This window comes from Tauraco erythrolophus, chromosome 7 (genome assembly GCF_009769465.1).
Source record: "Tauraco erythrolophus isolate bTauEry1 chromosome 7, bTauEry1.pri, whole genome shotgun sequence".
NCBI lineage: Eukaryota > Metazoa > Chordata > Aves > Musophagiformes > Musophagidae > Tauraco > Tauraco erythrolophus.
Window position 1 is genome coordinate 22182541 of NC_141471.1, and position 23872 is coordinate 22206412.

Below are 23872 nucleotides of genomic sequence, written 5' to 3' on the forward strand. Positions count from 1 at the left end.
TCTGAGGAGCTTTGTTTTATCGTTTTGGTTGGAATAATGCAGACAGCTTTTTGTTAATGTCCATCAGTGCTTTAAAAATCAATCCATACATTATAAACACATTTAAGCTTCCTTTCGGATTACCTCTACGAAGTAGAAGTTCTGATTACAAGATAAAAACTTAGAGATTTCTATTTAAAGAAGTTCATGGGAAAAAAATGGTATGTGGTAATCCCATTGCTCTATTGTTTAATAGATCACTTGCTAAAAGTTCAAGAGAAGAAGAAATTTTCTTTTTGAGGGTTTTGATACAGAAATTTAAAACAGAAAGCACATATAAACTATCCAGAGTACATTCTGATCAAGGCTTTACAGGAGAAACTAGAATTTTATACACAAACCTTATTTACTTCTTGTAGATTCATCTGGCAGTACTATTCAGCTATGAGGAAAAGAATAAAAATGAGTATGCAGACTTGGCTGGAGAACAGACTGGAAAATTGGTGCACATCAACATAAATCCAGTGCTTTAGAGACACAGTGTAATCACAGCAGAGTAGAGATGAGCGAGGTGTAACCACCCAAGTCTTTGCTTAGCACTCCAGGACAATTTTGTGTATCACGCAGAGTGCCACCCTCCCATACTATGGCAATCGGAACCAGTGGTGGCTAAAATTGAGCTGGAGCAGGCGTGTCCACATCAGCTCTAATCACACCTGAACTGCAGCGCTGACACTCAGTTTATAATCAGAGGAAAGTGCGTAATGCTCATGAACCACAAATCTGATGAAGCACTTCAAATCCCATTTTCCTTCTCTCACTAACTGCGCAGAACATTTTGGAAGTAGCAACAACTGTTTAAAAAAACCCGATATTTCTTGCTCAGACAAAACATAATCACTGCACACTCCTGTAAGTACAATTGTGCCTTTCTGTATGGATCATGCATTTGCAAATTTTGCAAATCTCTAATCCTCTGGGCTGTAGGTATGTATTAAAAATTTACAGATATGTCTTCAGAACTGCAGAAAGTGCCAAGTCTTTTAAGAGCAGGAGCTGTATCATTGATTTGAGATTTAAAACAGCAGAAGGTTAAAATAACAGAACAGCTGATATCAAAAACTAAATCCTAATAAACTTAATTGCAAAACAATAAATCTTTATACTTGAACAGCAGAGCACAGACAAGTATGTTATTAACCAGTCTAATCCCTTTTTCTTTTTTTCAATTTGTTCTGTCAGAATCATTGTTCTTAGAGAATCTCAAACTTTCTCAAGATTTACCAATGGCACTTAAAAGCATTGCAGCATACCAACCACCACACAATGCAAATGGCATCAGAGATGAAAGATTCCATGTTTTGATCATAACACAACAGTCAGTGGCTCTTAGTCGGATTTTCTCCATTGGAGATTTTAGTCTGATGACTTCTGACTGACACAGGGCTGAGATCAATTCATGGTGTTTCAATGGCTCATCTGAACCTGCCACATCTCATTAGCATTCTGTCATATCTCCCTAAATTCTGTGAGGTTGAAGGCAAAAGGAAACAAGAGGAATGAGTTTCCTTCTCAAATAACCAAGCCCGAGGTGAAAGAGTCACCAAAATTTCTAATCACAATGGGCATTAGTTTTAATTAGCAATTTTCTGCATTATAATTCAGTATTAAACTGTATGTTACTGTAGAAAACTCCTCAGTAACTACATTTTTACTCAACATCAAATGTCTAATACCTATGATCTTGTTTCTTGCCTTATCATCACCCTGGATGTTTACTAGCATGCACAGTAAAGCATTTGATTACCTGTGATGCTTTGTTAATACTTTAATGAAGTACTAACATAAATTAATCCGTATTTCACAACCACTTAGAGAACAAGCATATACTAAGCTGCACCTTGTTAAAAAAAAACTGCAGAGGAAAACCTGTTTTCTGAACCTTGATCATCTGAATTCTTATTCTCTGAAAAATTTGTAATTAAATCAAAAAGGTTTATAAAACAGTCACAAATATTTTCATTTTTTTGTGAATGACCTAGTCAAAACATTCAATAAGTCTTTAATTATTTGTAGACATATAATTATAATAATAAATAATAAAATAACAAAAAATTACTTTGATCTTCCTGGATAGATAGAAAGGCTAAATTTCACTTTTTAGAAAAATATTTGCTGAATCACTTTTATAAGAGAATATGTAGTTTTAGTATCTGCTGGGCTCCCTGTAAGCATCTTCCTGTAACTTCTGCATTGCAAGTCACTCTACAGAATATATTGCCTTCATAAGAGAGTACACGCACTTTTGAGACACATGTAGGATAATCCAAGTGAAAAAGTCATCTTCTAGACTTTGAAAGAAGTATCTGCATATAGCACACAAATGTCACAAAGGCTGTATCTAAACATCACATGGACAAAGCTGTCCCAATATCGAAAAATATTTTTAAAAGGTTTGCTTTTGGATATAAAGCATTCCTCAAATCAAGAAGTTGGCTGAAATGAAGTACTGGCATGAAGCTAGTGGGAAGACAAGGCAACTTCAGAAAAGCTCTCCTACAACAGTCAAGGAAGTAGCTACCTGCAATGAGATTGTCAGAAGGACTGAGAACTCCAGCGCTTTTTGGTAGCAGAAAGCAGCTACTGCAGTGACTGGAGGAAGGGTGGCCTTTGCTCCTCTCATCCTCCCATTTGCAAATCTACAGTTTGCCTTTGACTTCCAACTTTGCACCCTTCCACCTATGCACTAAGAGGCTGTTACAGCAATGATTTTCCCTTTGTTGCTGTCATAGGTTGTTTCACGCCCTTGCAGCTCAAAAATCCTGAGACAGTTCAGACCTAATGAAAACTATATAGCTGTTATGGAAAAAGAGTTATAGGGGAAAATATGCTGTACTGGAAAGGATCTTCATTTGCGAAACACCCTGTTGCTTCTCTTCCTGTCTAGCCACTGGATACAGTTTTACCTTTGTCTCCTTTGTTTTTTTACAAAGAGAAAAATCTTATGTTTAGAGTCAATGTATCCAGCTATGGATGCTCCAGATAAAGTTCTGTGCATATAAGGCCGTCTCAACATTCTTGCACACCACTTTCCAGGTCATAGTTGACCAGGTCTCTGACCACTTCACGCAAGCTATTCCTTAACAGGACTTAAGTATTTTGGAGACTACCTAGTATTTACCATGTACTCAAAAATGCATTTCACTGCAGGTTCAATACTCCTTTTATTACCTCTTCCCTGTCAGGCTCAATGGCACAGAACAAGGGCTATTTGTACAAGCCATATAATAGAAATGTTTTTGGGTTTCGGTTATATCAGCTAAGTGAAATGCAGTATGAAAAAGCAAAGTGCCTTCAAGTAGTTAAATTCAGCTTTCTCCTTTCCAGTGTTTCATGAGTAGTGTGTCCTGTGGAATCATAATCTTTTTCACCTATTTTGAAGTTTACATTCTCAACTTTAAAACATTTCTTGACTGCTGAAAAAAACTGCTGGGCTTAAGTATATTACTTAAAGCTTTTAATTTGTGTTAATTTTCCTGCGTGAAGTTGTGATAATGATTGCCTCAAAAGCAGACACAAAAGCAAGACAGATGTGTTAAACATACGGTTATCAAGGGAGCTATTTACACAGCAATAATTATCATGTGAGCTTAGAATTTTAGTTCCACATCCATTTTTGTTTTGATTCATTGGTTCTGATGACAGATTTGGGTATGAATTATCATTCGATTAAGCGTCTACAAAGTTTTCAAATAACAGTTGTACCCAAATATCATTAATAACATCAAAGAATTTGCTATATCACTAACCAGTTTCTCCAAAAAGGAAATAAATTTATGGAGCTATCTATATGATGGTGTCTATTCTGTACACTTGTTTAAGCCTGCACAAATTGATACTTTTATTATTAGAACATTTAGAAATCTAATTGCAATAGAGAATTCCCATTTTTAAGTGTAGAAACATGCCATAAGAACTCTACATTCATATATGCATAATGGCCTTTTTAGTGCACAACGTCAATGTCACCTAGTTCTTTGCAAAACGCATGCCAGCCTTTCTCCAGCTCAAGCCAAGGACTGCCAGGCTGCCATAGCAGACTCCCATAATGGCTTCTAATCCTCCAGTCTTGGGCTTATATATGCACATATAAGCTGTTCTGTCCTCCATTTCCAAAGTCACTACTTTCACTTAATGAATGTAATTAAAGTTTCAAAGACTCACACGTCCACCTTACAATTCATCAGCCTACATGCGACTAGTCCAAATAAGTATTCTGTGGGAAGCTGATGGTTTGAATCTCCAAATATTCACAGGTATTTCTGCTGAAAGAACTTATTCTGAGAAGCACTGTCGCTCGCTCTTGCATCAGGATGAATCTAAACATTTCTATACATAATTCTGCATGCTTTATTTTAATAAGCAACCACACAGGATTACAGGATTACAGCTTCTCTCATCTAACTCTATGGAAATTTGCGGAAAATGAATGGAAAAAATAAAACAAAAGATTGCAGGGCTTTAATTCAAGAAAACTGCTGCTCTGCATCTCCTGTGGTAATTTGGAAGCATCATGCTCCCGTTCTCTTCTATAGGCCAATAACCAAGGGAATGGGGAAACAGAACAATCAAATTGCATCTCATGTGAAACATCACACCAGCGACACATTTCAGTATGGCCTGAAAACTGCAATCTCTACGGATCATTTACTTTCTCTTTTCATCAGCTCTTTTCAGTATACTGTTGGTTGAATTAAACCCTGAAAATACGTTGAAAAACAGTAATACGGTTTCATGTATCCCTGCATCAATGCAAATCTGTAGTGGAAAGGCTGTGAAAGGATTTACTAAGTAAACATACAGTTCTGGTATTGGTGAATATATCGCAATTAAATAGCAGTCAATGAAAGATTTGACAGCAAATTTATCATTAATAATTGCTCCTTTTTTATGGAACACTCTTCCTTTATATATATAATGTAGAGACCTTGAAACAATTTGGTATTTGGTAGCATCATAATTCTTTTTTGTTATTGTTGAATGAGGGTTTTTTGTGGTTGTTTTCAGCAGTTGTTTTTGTTGTGGTTTGGGTTTTTTTTTTGTAAAAAGATTCAGTGATTTTAATGAAATACACAGTGAAACTAATGTATTCAGCTGATTCTTTTATAGTGATAGAAATACTCTCAGGTTGAGTAAATGCAATATAATCTCATTTTAAACTAGTAGCAAAACAGCAAAGACTGTTGGAGTGGTTTTAATTTAAGTACAGTTTTGTACTCTGTGGACTATTGTCACAGAAAGTAAACATACCTGTCACTAGAACTAGATAAATATTTTTCTCTTCAGAAGAATGATGCTGCGTAGAAATTTCTTCACTAAATGAACTGAAGTTTTATGACATTGAAAGCTGTTTGTACTTAAGTCATTTGCTAGTCATTTGTAAGGATTTTGTTTCAATAAATCTTAACTGTTACATTTAACTGGAATATAAACTGGAATATAAATTGAATTAATACCTTTTTTTTAGTCACATTTCTTACTTTAAAAAAACCCAAACCAAACCAAAACAAAACAGAACCAGATAAACCCAAATCTCCATGGAAAAAAGCTAATTTTTGTTCCCTGAAACAAATCAAAAGAATATCTTTGGGAGGAGTTAGTAATTTTCATAAACAATCTACATAGAAGCTAAAATTAATTTAGAAATCTTCACTAAGAGAACAGAAATATTTTTCATTTTACTATGATGTGTTATCATTTAAGAGAAAAATGGCAAAATACCAACTAAATGGAATCTTACTCTAACTACATGTCCTAGTTTTAGCTGGGACAGAGGTTTTTTTTAACAGCTAGAAGAGCTCCATGTTTTGGTTTTACTCAGAGGCTCACTCTGAGAAGAACGCTGATAACAAGCTGCCAAGGACTTCTCAGTGTGCCGGAGTGCAGAAGCACGGCAGGATAAGGGGGGAGCATAGCTGGGACAAGGGGGACACGATTCCCCTTGTGATTTGTGTGGAACTTAAGACTGAGGGCCAAACTGGCCAATTAGTATTCCATATTTCTTCTCTGAAAGGGTTGTCAGCCACTGGAATAAGCTGCCCAGGGAGGTGGTTGAGTCCCCACCCCTGGATGTGTTTAAGAATAGGGTGGATGAGCTACTTGAGGATATGGTTTAATGGGGATTAGGGATGGTTGGACTCGATGATCTCTAAGGTCTTTTCCAACCTAGAAATCTATGAATCTATGAATATCATGCAGCGTCATGCCCAGTATAAAAGCGAGGGTCAGCTGGGAAGAGGGGCTTTTTGCGCTTTTGCTCTTTTGCACTTTTGCTCTTTGCGTTTGCTGTGCTGTTGCTCTGCTGTTTTTTTCCTTTCTTTTCTCTCTCTCTCTCTCTGCCCCTCTCTGTTTCAGGGCCTTGCGTTCGTCCGGGATTGCAGCTTCGGGACGAGACGGGCTTCGCATGCGAGGGGGTGGTGAGCATCTATACTGTGTATTGGATCATCTGTATTAAAATCATTCTTATCTCAACCCGCGGGTTTCCCGTTTATCCTTTAATTCTCTCCCTCATTCCTGGGGGTGGGGGAAGGGGGAGTGACCGGCTGTGCGTGGGAGGAAGTTTTCAACCTAACCCACAAACAATAGCTAGCAAGGTAGGAAAGTGAACGTACACTGTTTGTGTGAATAAGGACCATCCGAGAAAATATTTGCCCAGAACTGATCAAGATCATGACTGTCATCAGCTAAGTTAAACAGCAGCTGATGAATTTAAGACTACTTTCATACAAAGAAGTCAGCTTGAAAAGAAGTATGAAAGTAAGATGAAAATTTGTTATAGTAGGAAGAGATTACAGAGTGGAAACAGCAGCAGCCCAAACCTGTTTTTGACATGCCAGGTGTCATCTTGTTGGTGCCACAATCACTGCGTAGGCCCGACAGAGCATTGTCCCCACTGGATGCTGCAAAATAGCCTGCATCCAGCTGGTGGGCTGAGTTTGGGGTGCTACAAGGAGGGTTAATTTCTCATGGTATAAGTATTAACATATTGTAGGCAGCAGCATGTGTACATATAAAGCTGGAGCAGTCATGTCTCCAAACTTGCTTTCCAATAAAAGGGAACCACATGTACCCCACGTATCCTCTGGGAGAGGGAGTGCATGTGTGTTTCTCTGAATGGGGAGGTACTGAAACTTCTGGGAATTACTTATAGAAGGATATTTAAAAATTTGTACCTATTTATTAACATTTTATATTTTGATTCATTTGTTGTATTGATGTTATTGATCCTGCATATCTACTTCACTGACTCTCAGTTGATTACATGCCATTAATAAATCAGAAAACTGCTTCAATACTCTGAACTGAGCAGTTTTTCCCCTTGACAATCCACACATGGCTAAATTCACACAGTTCAAGAAAGATTCAAGTATCTGAAAAATTGTACTCACATAGTATGATCAATTAATGGGCAGTGGTTTTCTTGTCCAGGGTAGAGATTTGCCCCTCTTCCAAGTTCCCACTTGAATATGTTTGTAGTATGGATGGAATCATTTCCTGACATCTTTTCCAAGGCTGGTTGATACCATCCACACTGATTTTGATCTTCAAAGTCACAGACTTCCGTAACTTTAGAGATAAACAGTGAGTAGTTCATGTTTATATAAAAATTTGAAATCATTAATTGATGTTATGATAAAGTAAACAACATGGCAATAAAAAGGATTCATTTTATAGTGTCTATTAATACTTACACAGTACTAACATGCATAGTTTTTCCTCTATAAATAAAATATCAATTATTTTTTTTTTCTATTAGGCAGATTCTAATTTTAGGAATGTACCGATTCTTTTGCACCTCAGTATCTACCTTCATATGTGTTTTGACCAGCTTTCAGGCCATTCTAATAATCTGTCATGCGATATACAGTGAAATGCATGTAAAATTCATCAGCTTCAAATCTGCCAGCTACTGCATGGTTTTATTTTCAGTTCTATAGACTGGTGACATTAGCAACTCATTGAACATTGTGTACAAAGTCCATGACCAAAACTCCAACAAAACAAATCAATATTTCAAGCAGTCCCCACAATACTTAAAAGCCACATAATAATCCAGCTATTTTGTACAGGTGTCAAATATTGAATTCTTACCTTGTTAAATAAATATGCAGCTGCCTGTGCCTCAGTTTTTGATTCCTGAGCAACCAGACAAGAAAAGTGAGCTCACTACCATCCCTCCCTCACAATTTATCTCCCTGCAAGAATATATACGGGAAAGAAACCCACTTATTTTCCATTATTTCTACTCTGCATATTTATTCTCCAGTACATCTTCCTGAATGTTTTGTAGAAAGTTTGTCTAGGTGATCCAAGGTGAGTCTTGTCACTCTCCAGAACTTTGAAACAGATTATTATACTTAAGTCTAAGCAACTGCTGTGAGAATTGTGCAGGGAAACCAGAATTTATTTTAACCCATGGAGCTCAAATGTTAGTATAGCTGAAGTAACTTCTACATCAAGAAATCATAGTGAGTTAGGAGAATGTACCTGATGCTTTCTTCCTTGGAGGTTAAAAATGGTAGACTACGGAGCGAGTGAGTTTTGATTTATAGCTTGTATATCTCCAGTAAGGAAGCAAACCACAGGCGGTGTGATCTCATGAATTACCCATATAAAAATTTGTGATGTTTCCTGAGAATGATGAGTGGCATAGTATTAAGAGTTTATTCCTCTTTCTTAACATGTTTTATGAACATTATGTTTCAAATGCCTCTGAGAAAGACAACATCTTCCTGAGAACATATTTCTGCCCTCAGTCAGGACATACTTAACTCCTATTCCAGCACTGTCAGTCTAGTGACAAATTGCCATCACTGCTGTAGTGATGGGAAACTTCAGACAGCAAATATGTAAAGGTGTATTCTCCATGGTATTTATCTCTCTCAGAATGAAAGCATGTTTTGTAAAATAATCTAGATTTCTGAGGGGGGGAAAAAAAGTTCTATCCAAAAGGGCTCTGCATGTATTTTTCAGGGCAGAATTTCAATGGTTGGCGTTTTTTCATACTATAGGAAATTCTCCAGTGATGTTTATATATTGGATTCATTTCTTTCAGAGTTATTCCCACATAAGAAATAGACAGAGGGAGTCTAATGTTACTTTTTCTTACTGAGCCCTCAGCCCTGGGAGAGATGATTGAGTTCCCTACACAATGTATAATGAATGCAGAGTTTTGATATTCAGCGAGAATAATTTAGCTTGCAAAGGCTGATGAGGTCACTGTCTCTCGATGTCTGGCCCTCTCATTAATCAGCGTCGGTAGAGCAGTATTTCCAAGTTATGCTTTAAGGCAGGGACGTGAGGAAATAGACTCCACAACTCGGAAAGTTGTACAGTAGGTATGTTTGTTACGCGTAAGTGCACGGGGGATCGCTCCACCACAAACGTGCACACCGTATGGCAAAACGAGAACCAATTTATAATGCAAAGGCATACATGACTCACCACCGGATCATAGAATGGTCGTTAACAGTTCCCATTATCTTATCTGCTCTTCTAAGGTCGTTACAGACAATAGGGTTCCAGTAACAGTTCCTGTTACCTTCATGGCTTTAGATGGCCTTAGATGGCTACTTATCGATAGGATTCTTGCTCCTGACAGAGCTTCAGTATTTTGCTAAACTATTTGCTGTGTTGCAATGCCTGACTAAGTGTCATTTTCCATATCAGCAGAACAGAGGCGTTGACAATTTATTCTAAAATGCTATAGTGTGAACTGCTGTAACTCAGAAGCAATCAACAAATGTCTTAGACCTCTGTGGACTACTTGTGGGGACCCTGTCCGTTGTCCCAGTTCCAATGTTCCCATCTGACTACCAGAGCTTTAGGAATTTACAGGCAGGAACTCATTTCCTGTGTGGAGTAGGCTGAATTTCAAAATCCTCGTTGCTGATGAAAATACTTTGTGAACAAACAAACAAACAAACCCCGTATTCTTTCAAGTGGGTAAGAAGTGGACCCAAGTGTCCTAGATGGGCACCCCAAACATGAGACTGTAAAGTTATTCTCTCTTCCAGTATGGACTAGTAAACATTCAAAAAATTTAAATATGTCATAGGCCATTTAATTTGAGAAACTATGCTCATTTAAAAAAATTGTCATGTATAGCTACCGATCACTGGGAAACTGAGGATTCCCCCGGCTCCATATCAGTAGCAAATTGAACTGGAATGTCAAGTCTGAATCAGCCCATTCGAAGGCAGAAAGCGCATAACAACTCAGATTCCTAGATTAGGAGCAAAATGTTATTTTTTCCAGGGAAAATCACATTAAAAATAGCATCTACCAAATTGCAAAGGTAAACACAGAGTAGTTAAATGTGTTTAACAGCCACAGACTAATAAGGTAGCAAAGTACAAGATTTAGTAGACTCACCACAAGCTGACTCATCAGACTTATCAGAGCAGTCAGGTCTAAAATCACATTTCTGGATCATCTGGATGCAATGGCCAGAGGGTCTACAGACAAATTCCTTCTCTGTGCAGTTGTTCATGGGGAGCGTGGCAGGAACTGAAGTTCCTGAAGGAGTTGTAGAGATTGTTGGCAAGATTCCTTTGAAGAACAAACCAACAAAATGCTGAGTGATGAGACCAAGGAATTCTAGTTTTGTAATGATTTCTCCCTTTGCTACTCCCACCCTTTGTCAAGGGTATAGCTTTACTGGAAACAAGCCTGGATGGCCAAGTTGCATGACTTAAATGCTGCCCAGCAGGAACTGGATTGAACACTTCCTGAGTGGAAAGCACTAGGTTGATCATGCTAAGGAATCACCTTCCATAAGATCCTTGACACTTGCAGGAATTTATTTACATCTTTAATTTGTCTTTCAAATTCAGATCAAGTCGTTTCAAAACACTAATGCCATGGAGACTGGCAGAACAATCACAAAGACTTGATTTCCCTGTGAACGAAGGCTAACAGATTACTGCAATGATAATGGCTTTTTTTTTTCACATGTGGGTTACTGCAAGTGACTGTGGAAATCGCTATGTAACCTTTCTTTGTAATGTCATCACTGCAAAAATATTTTTTCTTATTAGAAAAATTATTCTGAGGTCATCATCTTGTTCCACCACTTCCTTTGTATTTCATTCAAACTCATTACCACTTCTTTCAAATCAATTGTCTTTCCCTTTCCTCCTATTCTTTACTATGCACTTTTATTCAGGCTGATTCTCATTTCTTGAAAACCTTTGCTATTACTGTCCAGAAAAGGAATTTTCATTATGTAACTCATTCTCTAAATTTAATTGTTAATAAAATTATTAGCTGTAGTGCACAATGCACATGAGCAATACACCTGAGTTAATTTAAAAGTACCTGTGAAGACTTTTTATATAAAATGGGTCTGGGACAGCAAGGAATTATTTTTATTTTCCCTGAGGCCTGGAGCACTAAGACTGATAATAAATTCTGCACAAGCAGGAGCCATTTTTATTTTGTAAGGTAGAAAGCACATCTATGACATCAAATGAATTATACTCCAATCAAATGAATGATACTCCCATAATATCCTAAGACTTAAACAAAAAAACTTAGGGGAAGGAACCTTTTGAAGGAATAATTGCATGATATCATAAGTGCATCTACAACTTGTAATAATAGCAAGGACCTTATTGGTCAGCCATTTTTAAATATAAATGCCACGTTCAAGTGTCTGCTCCTGATCCACTGGAATAAGAGAATAAATTTTCAAGTACCATAATCTTCATGACATTTAAAAGAAATGAGAATATGCTCCTTTCTCTCTTTTGAAATAATTCATTTTCTATAATTTATGAAATACCATTTTGTCCAGAGCAAGCATCACTGAATAGCCTTTGGTTAGGACATTCAAATGATGCATCAAAGCAGTATGCTCAAGTTTCAACATCTTTAATATTTAATATTACTTATGAGGGACTTTACCACCAAGCTATCAAGCCTATCATCTCTCTCTGGTTATCTCTATTTGGTTATTTGAAGCAGAGAAAGAGCAACTGGGCAGCTTATGCTTAATTCTAGGGTGCAGAGACATGGGAGCCTCACTTGTTTCCCCTGATCCAACTTGCATTAAATATGGTGGAATATACCATAGCTATTGACTATTTTGCAGACTATTGCCATAGTCTCTAACTCTATTTTGGTCAGGATTTTTTTTTTATGGTGTGGAGGAAGTAAAATGGATGCAGGGCCCTGGAGTGTCTCAAAAATTGCTCTCAATACTAAAAGCATTTTAAAAACATACAGAACACAAAAACTGTTTCTTATTCAGCTCTACCATTATACTTAAGTATTTTTGTTTTATCTTTCCACACAAAATGAACATTTTAAAAATAATTTATGAACTTTGAAACTCTGACCCTCTGTACTTTCTGACTTTCTTCTTGTTTATTTTTAAAACTTTTTTCATATCTCATTTGAAAACATGTAGGGATTTTCTATTAAGTGTTTTAAGGTTTTCTTCCTCGAGTATCAGTCATTATACATTAACTGAGTATTTACAAAAAACTTTATATTCAGAATGTTATAATAAATGTTCTACACTATATAATCTTGGTAAAATGTGAGATAATTATGTGCAGAAGAAGCATGCCATATACACTTGATATTCCTAGTAGACCTAATTATATCTACAAGAAATTTTTGGAGTAGCAGGATAAAATGCATCTGAACTAGGGTGTTTTAGAATTAGTGCTAGGATACTAATATTCACACACTGTTCTAAATTGCTTGGTGTTCTACAACACTATTATGACTATACATCAACTATCACACCATATATAACACTATAGTGACTGCTGCAGCTAACACTAGTACTCTTAAAATCCTGCCTGTGATGAAGTGATAGGACTGTAATATGGTGTCTTGAAGTATATATATTCTGGGATATAACATTTTATGATTCTGTAGATGTTGTACTATGCTAGTTAGCAACAACTTCTGAGGAGAGGCTGCTCTATCATCTGAACTGTGTGTGCTGTAACATGAGAGCAATCGGTACAGCAAAATTAAGAATTATTGGGGGGAGGTGGAAGGCTGTATCAAACTGAATTTGCTGAATGAAGGGTCAGTTTATTTTTCCTTCTAGGAATCAAGATCTCAAAGAGTTTGGAAGCTGCAGACTTCTTACTGAGGGTCTGTTTTGGACCTTATGTGCACAGTAGAAGCTATACTGTGCTGATGCCTGGATACGAGGGTCCAAGAAGCAGGGAAAAAAGTCTATATTTCCTTGTCAGACGTGAGTCACAGTTTGATCTTTTTTTTGCTTTTCCAGTAGCTATAGTTACAAATGACAGCAAAGAATAAGCTCACAGCTAGGACATGTACACTTTAACTCTGTTCTTACCACTGTAAAGAGTACAGCCTAGAAAAGACATGTCATCAAGTCCAATGTCTCCAGTGAAACCATCTCCTACGGTTCCTTTCACCAAGATCTGGGGAAACAAGAATTACAAAAGCATTTTTCAGTGTATAGTAGACTTCCACTTCTCATTAAATATTTAATGTAATCGATAGAGAAGTCATTTAAGATGTTTCACACTTAAAATGAGATTAATATTTTTCTAGGGGATATATTCTATTTAGTGACACTTTACGAAAGAGACTAATTAGCATCAGCTTTCACTGGTGGTCACATTAATCACAGTAATCTCCATAATAGAATGGCTGGCTTCACAGTTGTGTAAATCCACTGAAACATCATTGTGACATAAAAAGATGGCAAGACATTATCATAAGTGGCATATTACGCTTAGCCCCTTTGGTACTTGTTGTAATAACATTAATCATGATTAATTATAATAACATTCATGTGAATAAATGATATACCCTTATACAAAACCCACTGATGAAAACAATTAAGCAGGTTTGAGATGTGCTATGGAAACTTTAAAAAAATATATTGACTATTTCATTATAATTGCCAGTGCTGTATATTCTTACTTTCTCATTATTGGCTACTGCCAAGGAACAGGAGAGGTTAGTATTTGTGAAATACTCTCTGGGTGACTGAATAAGCCTCTTTTCTCACTATTGCTGAATAGCAAAAATCCAAGTCAGTGATTAGGGAAAGATTTAGTAAGAATTTTCTGAGTTAAATTAAGTTATAAATCCCTATTCACAAAAAGTAAAAAAAAAAAAATAAAGCCTCATCAAACCATACATTTTAAGAAAAGACCAATAAATGTTTTTGCTGATCCAATGGAGCTCAAATGTTACGGTATTTTTTTTGCCATTTTTATTTAAATGCTTATGTTACATTTTACACACACACACACATTCAAGCTTCCAGATTATTCTCGAATGCTGCATAAAATTTCAAATAAATGTTTCACCATTTGTTCCTCAGTTCAACACACAATTCCTACAAAGGAATGGAGCATAAATAGTGGCAAAAATACTGTGATACTACTTCATGGTACCGTTAGCTCTAGTATTTTTGTTGTAATTTACTTATTTGCAAGGAAAACTTATTTTCAATAAGTAAAGAAGCACTGCTCTGAACTCAAAGATACAAGACACTTGTATGTAGATAAGTGTCCCAGTTCTTTTGATCGAATATCATTGGTATTTTAGAAACAGCCTCAAATCAAATGTCGTTTCAAAAATATATGCTTGCATTTCACACGTCAGTATTTCTTTTGTCCCATAATAAATGAAGTCTTGTAAAGAATTTCCAGTTTCACAAATCAGTCCTGTGTATTAAACAACCTTGACAGTAACTTGAGGGAAATAAGAGAATTCATCTACACACTAAGAACTGTTGTTCACCTTGTACATACGCAGAGCTTTTATAAATCACACTTTAAATTTATTAACATGTAACAGAAGGAAAAAATATTTAAAAGGTGCAAGAAATGGCCTTAACACTGTAAAAGTAAGAGAATAATACCAGTCTTAATATGTTAAACATTGACAAACTTGTTTCTGCTATTCTGAAGTTGCATGTAAATAGCAGATTTATTAAGTGATGCTGACATCACCAGAGCAAATAAAAATGACTGTGCTTCATTTATAGATTATGTCCATTAGACAAAATAAACAAGTGTGCTTACTATGGATATTCTGAAGATGGGTTATTTTAGCATAAAATGTATCTAATGTGAATGACAATAGTAAATGACAGCATTGCTTCTTACTGCTCTCATTTCAGTATGGGAATTTTATTTTTTTCTCAGAATATCCACAAATATTCTTTACAATATTACCTGCCTTTTGTTTCCTGTTTAGTTTAAAATGTGGGCAATGCTACAGTATTGGTACCAACAGTATAAAAATGCTTAGAAACCGGACATATCAAGACATCTATTATTTAGTGATGCCATGCAATAAAATGTATTATTCCAAAATGACAAAATTCCTTTCAGTGTAATTTTGACTGGCAAATACACAACCATTTAAATAAAATTTTGACTTTGTTTTCAAAGTATGAATGATTTACTACTCATAATTATTTACTCATAAATAAGCTAAAATTCAAAGAGGCAGAGGGTTTGTTAACTCAGCTTTCACAGTTGTTACTAAGACAAACTCAAGCCCCCTGAAAACGACATTATTTTTCCGTGAGATTGTGTTGTGCTCTGACAGGTGTTAACCAATAGGTCAAGGGACTTCTCTCCCTATAGCTCTCTGTGCCCATCTACCCAGACACAACATTCACACCATCTGAGGCCATCCTTATCTATCATCTTTCACCAACCTTTCCCTGGAGGAGGTTGCACTCCTGCACCTTAAGAAGGAATACTTTTATTAAGGTCATAAAAATATTAACAGATATAAGTGGCAGGACACAGTCCTGAAGGAGTAATTCCATTCAAAATACCTCTTTATTGTTATGATGATGATTATGATTGTGCTACTTAAACTCTCCTCAACCAAATTATTTTTTTGTTTATCTATGTATTTACTCGGGGAGTCTGACACTTTGGCATATAACATGAACTCAGTAAGTAACCCAGAAAATGTAACAGATGTGTGGGAATAGACTTAAAACTGAAAATAGGACGAATTTTTGAGTCAGTACTGCATTATAAAACTTAGTCTCTCTGCAGCTGTGGTTAAACATTGACCATTTAAATTAATTTACCAGCTGAAATTCTGCAAACTTCATAAGCTATTATTAAACTACCTCCAGGGAACTCATCTACCATGAAGCTCATTTCACATCTCATTTATTATTTGAATGAGGATAAATAGTACCAAATTTCTCCAATTTTCAGAACTCTAGAGATCCAGTCTCAATTAAATCTATAAAGGTAGCAAAAGGTATACTACATAAAAGAGGAAGAAAAAATCTAAATGAATAGTAAAATGTATTAGAATGACACTCTGTATACAAAAAGGGATTGATCCCTTAAGATTTTGAACAAAATAGGTTTTCAAAAGGTGGAGGAACATTATGACAAGTGTTAATAGAGGAATTATAATGAGTAATACTGTTCTGTACAAATGTTCCATTTTACAGTAATGTTCATTTCTGTCACTAGTCAATTCCCACTAAAGGTTAGTAAAATAAAATCTTAATTTCCATACAAGTATAGTTTAACTTAGAACGGAAATAATTCAAAAAACTGTGAGGTATTCAAAATTCTGAAGATTTTGGAATGTTTAGGAAATAGTGATGTTAGTTCTAATGTGTTTACCTAGAAATATAGCCAACAATATTTCAGGTTTCTCACAGGCAGTGTTAACTGTGTTACTTGGTGATTTTATTAGTATTTAGAGCATGCTAATTTTGACTAGGTTTGCTATGATATTTCTGGCAAGAAACTGTGTGATTTGGTTTGAAAAGGAAAGAACAATCACACAAGTGAATAATGGTACAAATAATTGACAGAACACTTTGTCATTAAAAACGTTTGTCATAACTTACTGAAAGCAAATGCAAGATTGAAAGTCATATGCATTTCACTGCATATCTCCAGAGAAAACTTATCCTATGTTTTAATGCTAAATATAAATAAAGGGAAATGTCTAATAACTTTTCATATATAGAAGTAACCTATTTCTTAGGAGCTGATGAAATTTTGTACTATAGATAAAGGACAAGTGATAGAACCACAAATTATGTGAAATCTGTATCAAAATTTCTTGCTTCAAAACTCCTTTTCGTCAAGATACTGTCATCCAACAACCATGTCACAATAAGTCTTCACTGTAGGACTATTTTTTCAATAACACATGAACATATTCCTAAAATGCTGTCTCAAGAAGTATATAAAATGGGGAACTATTTACTAAGCAAACACTTTTTTTTTTCATAAAAAAAATGTGATTTAAAGTAAAATCCGAGAAATTTAGATTTAATTTTGACGTCTTGAGTTATCAGTTCATGTCAAATAAGAATTACTGGCTTCTTTGACGAGTCCAAACATGGTAATTTATTCCTCCTTGGTTTTGTTTCTCTGCTTCCTCAGCTCCCATCAAAGGAGTAGGCACTGTGGGACCCGAGATCATTTCCTAAATCTCTTGTCTAGCTGTCCAATAGTTGCATCCTGACTACGTGGGGCTGGACTTTCCTTTGTACCTTCTGAACCATGTTTTTTCTTGGAAAAAAACCTGGGTGCACTGGCAGAAGGAGTGCCACAGCATGTTCCTGCTTGCCCCTCAAGGAGGGAATGACTAGACAATCAAGGCTGCTACACACAGCGTGAAGCCCTTCTGCCCCTAAAAGCAAGTGCAACCGAGGGCAGCCCGTCAGCTGCTGGAACGATTATCAACATTAGGTCAACACAACATTTTAACGATACACATAGAAAATGTCAAGATTACACTGCCCATCTTCAAAGCCTATCAGCTTTTGTGTCCATTAAAAACGCATTAGAAGTTAATGTCTCAAGATTCCACGAGTTGAAATAAAGTCCTTTCACGCAAGTGTCCAAATGAATTCTTACCAATGATCTTAAGGATATACATATCAAATATGAAAAATCATGTGTTAAATATTTCATGTTTTACAGAGCTTGGTTTTACAAGACACTGAAAAACGCTAGTTCTGGTTCAGTAAAACACTTTATCACACTTCACTATAAGCTTGGGAACCCTCATGCTGATTTATGATGTTTTTCCAAGCATTTCTTCAAAGCGCACGGGAGAATCACATTTCTATCCTGTTTCAGACTCTTCACTGATGCTGGTGGGACTGCTGACAAGCATAACATTAATAACTGTTTACATATTCTGGGAGTCAGTGCTTTGCTGTATTAAGGTCACAAAACTTCACTCCAGAGAAAAGACCTCGTTTTCACTCTGCAGTATTAATGCTGGTAGCATTATCGCAGAAGTCCTCTATAGTCAGTTCCTAAAAATTTCTGAGATTCTAGCTTTATAAAACAACACGGTTAACCTGTCCACTCGGGAAACATCTATCTGGTAATTATAATGACAAAGCTATTTAATCCAACGTAAAGTCATGGTTAGTTTTTACTTCGCCTACAAAGATTTACAGGAGTTTCCTCTAATTCACAAGATCATGGAAGAATGAGACTACTTTCAAAAGCAAACCAGATTGCAAATATGAAGTGTCAAAAAAAACCAACCAAACAAACAAAACAAAACACATCAACATCTACAAAAAAACACAGAAAAAAGGACAAAATCCCCTTTAAATCTGAAGATATTTTTCAGTCTCAAAACTGATTTAATTTCTGTTCAGTTGTCTACAGGGGTCTAAAAATGCATATATATCCTTTAGCAATTCTAGATTTGTAATATTAAAAATGTAAATGTTTCCTTTCCCTAAAGAGCATGGATGATGATTTTTTTTTTTTTTAATTACTTAAAGATCACTGAGTAACGAAAATACTTGACAGAGAAGGATATACTCACAGACAATGCTAAACCATCCATGGTTAAGTAAACAAGGCCAAACCTAGTCCAAGACCTCTTTCCCTCCAAAGATACTGTAAATTTTCTCTCACATCTAAGGTACAAGTCCCTTTAGTGTTACTGTATAAATTTAGGGTAGTTTTTTTAGAGCATCAGTCATTTCTGATAGCCTTGTGGCTAATTATGCAGACAGTTTAAGGACCCAAAGGCCGGATCTCGCTGATAGAATGTTTTGACAAGGATACACACAAGTGAAAGTGGGTGAGTTGTAGTGTGGGAATAACAGAGCAATGACAAGGCTGATAATGTTCTTTCGTGATCAGTCTTGACTGACTCTAACCATATGACAGCACCCTGAACTACACTCAGATGGAATCTCATCACCACTCGTTTACCATAAGTATGCTTTTGCTGCTAGAATGATCTTCCATGATTGTTGTGTGCAGGTTCAGCAGCTTACACAAGAAATCTATTATACACTACATAGATTCTTTCTTTCTCCCAACCACTGTTTCCCCAGATCTTAAAAATAAGTAAGTAATTAACCAAATAAATATATAATAAAATTACAGCATTCTATTCAAGTTACTATGTCAAGTTCTGAAGACTTGTTGGTCCTAAAAGGTTCATCACACATTTACCAGGATAGCTTGTTATGACCTCAGTACTTTTGTCCCTCCCTCTTGTATCCTGGAGCATGTCAAGATGTCAAGGGCTGCATAAAGACATCTTCACATCTTTATCCAGAAAATTCCGGATAGAGCCTTCACAGACAGATCTGTATCTGTATCTATGCAATGCTTACTGCTAAGGCAATTCTTCCATGCTAAGCTAAGGAGTCTCCTGAGAAAAGACATGCATCGCCTTCTTTTCAATGCTTATGTGAACATTTGTGCCAGCAACCAAGTCAATTCTCTGTTTAGCAGCAAAAGATAGCGAGCAAGGGGATCAATATTACATCTTTTGCCTAAAGATGCCTTTCCTTATCCAAAGGATTTTGTCTGAGATAATAAGTTATACAGAGTTGCTGCTCCTACATTCACGCATGTGGCTTTAACCTACCAAAGTAAGAAAACAATAACATAAGGATATCATTGGAACACACGACTTGTCATGAAATCCTGTCTTCATTAAAAATAATGAAAGTTTTGCTATATACTTTGGTGGGAGTAGAATTTCTACATTATTTCTTAATTCTGCTATAAGCATACTCAATAAGCATAGAAAGATTATGGAAAATAATATTAAAAACTCCTGTGTTTGATGTAAAGCATAGAACTACGGAAGGAGACTTAATTAAAACTTCAATGAAGTACTGCTTTCCCAGGAATTTCTTGTTACCTTTTCAAAGATGGCTTGTAGACCTAGTAAAGGAATGAGAAAAAAGTCACTAAAATTTCCTCTTTTTACAAAGTAATCCAAGTCTCATTTTCCTGTTCAGCAATTCCTGATAGGTAATACAATAATATCAATAACAACTTTAAGACACTACTCTTAATTTTCAGAAAAGTGAAATTCTTTCTTTACATGATTTCCTTTGAATTCAAATGACTCAACACAGTCTCTCAGTGGGTTGTGAAAGGTGGTGAGAACCTTTCATACTTCAGATTTTCCATATTTAAAATGTAGGCAGTGCTTGCCAGTTCATTGGCATATGGAAAGGTTATTTTTATCTCATGTGAATTCCTTTGAGCTTCCTGCATGCAAATAGGGAACAAAGGTCAAACACACTCACCCCTGTGCCCTTTGTTGTCATATGTCCCCCCCCTCCCCTCCTCCAAAAAAATATTGCAAGGAAATTACAGATGTGAAATTAAGATTATGATTTTGACTGGAAAAGGTATTGTTAAGATAGCTTAGAAATTCTTATTCTTGGTCCCCTTTGTGCATACTTTGTGACTTGACACCATGACAAGTCTTCCACTGCATACCAATGTCAATAACACAAAGAATAAATTATTTTTGTTGTCTCAGATTGGATTATAGCTTTGTAATATTAAGTACTGTAATAGCATTGAACAAAAGGGCAATTTCTTTCCTAAAGCACTGAACTAAAACCATGAAATTATCCCTGAAGTTTTGCACAATGTACAATACATTTTCCTGACTTCTCATGTGATTTCCTTGTTTTCACGCTGTTTTCTATGCTCTGAAATCCGCTTCTCAAAAATGACAATACTGATGTCTAGAAATGACTTAATAAAAATCATACTACTTTTTGGCTTTCAAGTATATCGCTTTGCACCACACACATTTCCAAGATGTTAAGACCTCTGTATTTCACTTCATACTGTAGGTACTGAGTAGCCTTCACTATCAACACAAAGTTCACCACCAACCACAAATTCTTATGGTTGTTTTTCTTACTTTTCCACAAGCGTCCCACTTTCCTCATTGTCAACTAAATGCTCCTATTGTTTCTCACCTAGATTATGGACTGCTGAAGGAATCTGAGCATGAGTTGTCCAAACCAGAGTCTACACAAGTTCTGCATGAAACATGGACATGAGCTATGTCGGCTTTTACTCCCGGCCCACTACAGCTCTCCAAGGCAGTCCTTGATCTTGGTCACAAGGACAGGACATGATGGAGGAGCCTAGATCATACAAGTGCAAGTACTGGAGCTGTCATACCAAAAGGCTTGATACTTCAGCAGTACAGACATGAAGTAATCCACACGATTTCGCCTGACGTCAGCATCCTCCAGCACAGCCCCCAGACACCCGGTAACCATCTTGGCATATCACAACCTGCTAGGACACATTCTAACAAGACCTGAGAGTTAAATATCAGTAACATACTAACTCTTTTGGTTTTGGGTGCCTTGTTTTTTTTTGGTTGTTGGGGTTTTTTTATATAGCCTACAGAGATATGTAGGTGTCATGGTTTGATGTGGTGGGGAGGTCTGGGTGGCAGAAGCTGCCCACGAGATCGGACTCCCATCCCCTTTGGGGCTTGAGCCAATCAGCGCCTCTATGAATTGCCCTATTTACATCGGGACAAAGAAACCGGAAAGGTGTGTGCCTTTGCCCAGGAGCAAGGAGAAGGGAGGGAGGCGCTGCCCCCGCTCCCCAGTGCCCGGCTGGGTTGGCGGTCCGTGCCGGGCCAGTGCGCCCCCCCGCTGAGGATGGCAGCGGCGGAGCCGCTTGGGGAACTCGGAGAGAGCCCCACTCCCGGGGTGCCCACCAAGCCGAGTTCACCCAGAAAAGACGGAGATCTGAGACAAACGTACACACAGATCATCCAGGTCAGTGAAGATGGGACGGAACAACGTGTGCCGCAGCTGAGTCCCCCTTGCAAGCGGCCCCTTTGCAACCAGTCCTCGGTGGAGCAAGCAGAGACCCACTCGCAGCCCGTGGAGGATCCACATCGAGAAGAGATGCCAGAGCCTGAGCACGGTACGCATCTAGAGTCCATGGGATGACCCCCGCTGATGGGGAGGTGTTTTGTAAAAGGAGATGCCTGAGACTGTCGTGAATTATGGGCACAGGTCGAGGCGTATTTACACATTTATGCATTTACGCATTCAAAGTCTGCATGGGAGGCACATTTACACGTTTGAAGTCTGTATGAAGACGCATTTAAGTTCGATATGACGACCCGCGCCAGAGCGAGTGGCAACAACTTCTTAAAAGTCCGAGACTGGTAAAGCCCGAACTTGGGGCAAATCCGATGGTGTAAGGATTGCCTCCTGCGGGTAGGACTCACGCTTTCCCCGTGAGTAGGGGATCCACTGGAGCAAGGGACAAGGGTGTAAGGACTCCTTCTCCTTTAAGAGAAGCGGCAGTTACAACATGGAATGAACTGACCTGCACTCCCCCATTCCCTGCCCCCTGCACCGCTTGGGGGAGGAGGTAGAGTCAGGAAGAAAAGGCAAAGGGGGGGAGTGGTGTTGTTTTAAGATCTGACCTTGTTTTCTTGTCATCCTCTCAAGTAACCATTTTTGTTTGCTTTTCTCTTTTTAGGTAGCTGTTAATAAACTGTTTTGCTTTAAAAAAACAGCCTCTTTTGCCTGGGACCATGGTTGGCGGGTGCTGCTCTGTTCCTGTCTCGACCTTCAGCTCTTTTATTATATTTTTCTCCTCTCCACTTTACTGGAGAAGGAGTGAGAGAGCAGCTGTGTGGAGTTTAGTTGCCGGATCGGCCTAACCCACGACAGTAGGCTATACCCTGGCTGCATCAAAAGAAGTGTGGCCAGCAGGTCAAGGGAGATGATTATGTCCCTCTACTCCACTCTGGTGAGACCCCACGTGGAGTATTGCACACAGTGGAGTATCCACAACTTCTCTGGGCAACCTGTTCCACTGCCTCACCACCCTCAATGAAAAAAATTTCTTCCTTATATCTAATCTAAATCTCCCCTCCTTCAGTTTAAATCCATTGCCCCTTGTTCTATCACTACACACCCTTGTAAAAAGTCCCTCTCCAGCTTTCCTGTAGGCCCCCTTTAGGTACTGGAAAGCTGTTAAATAGAGGAGCAAGAAGCAAAAGAAGCATGTGGTAACCTTTAAAAGGCAAAAAAGAAAAAAAGAAAAAAAAAAAGAAGAAAATAAAGAATCCCTGAATACTACTCTCAGTAGATTATCAGGGAAAGTGCAAAGGAGAAGAGTATGAGAAGGAAGACGAAGAATGACAAAACAAAAGTCGAAATTGAAGTTGTTGCTGGAGTGGAAATCCACGATGACTAAAGCTTCGTGTGAAAACTGCTGCCAGGGAATGGATCAAAAGCAATAACAGAAAAATGATCACAAGTGGCTATTAGACGTGTAATAAACACCTCAGAGAAGTCCTTGATAAATTCAGAGTTGCTTCAACACTAGATTTTAGTGAAAGATATGTATCTGAGTAACTAAACATTAATGAATTCCTGCCAGTATGTCAGCACACACTGAAAATGAGGCCCTGAACGAGGAAGCAAGCAGACAATCAAATCAAGGCAGAAGGCTAACAACACTTGACAACAATAAACCTGGTTCAATAAGGGCAAAAGTGACTGCAGAAAACCTGAAATCGTAGTTAGAATATC

At 37.3% G+C, this 23872-nt stretch overlaps 1 protein-coding gene across 1 annotated transcript in view; it reads right to left on the bottom strand.

Moving 5' to 3' along the window:
• Positions 1–23872, bottom strand: part of MALRD1 (MAM and LDL receptor class A domain containing 1) — a 272026-nt gene that overhangs the window by 179717 nt on the left and 68437 nt on the right. Inside the window, 3 exon segments of the mRNA XM_086614885.1 lie at positions 7428–7605; positions 10414–10590; positions 13367–13454. Coding sequence (XP_086471011.1) covers positions 7428–7605; positions 10414–10590; positions 13367–13454 — 443 coding nt within the window.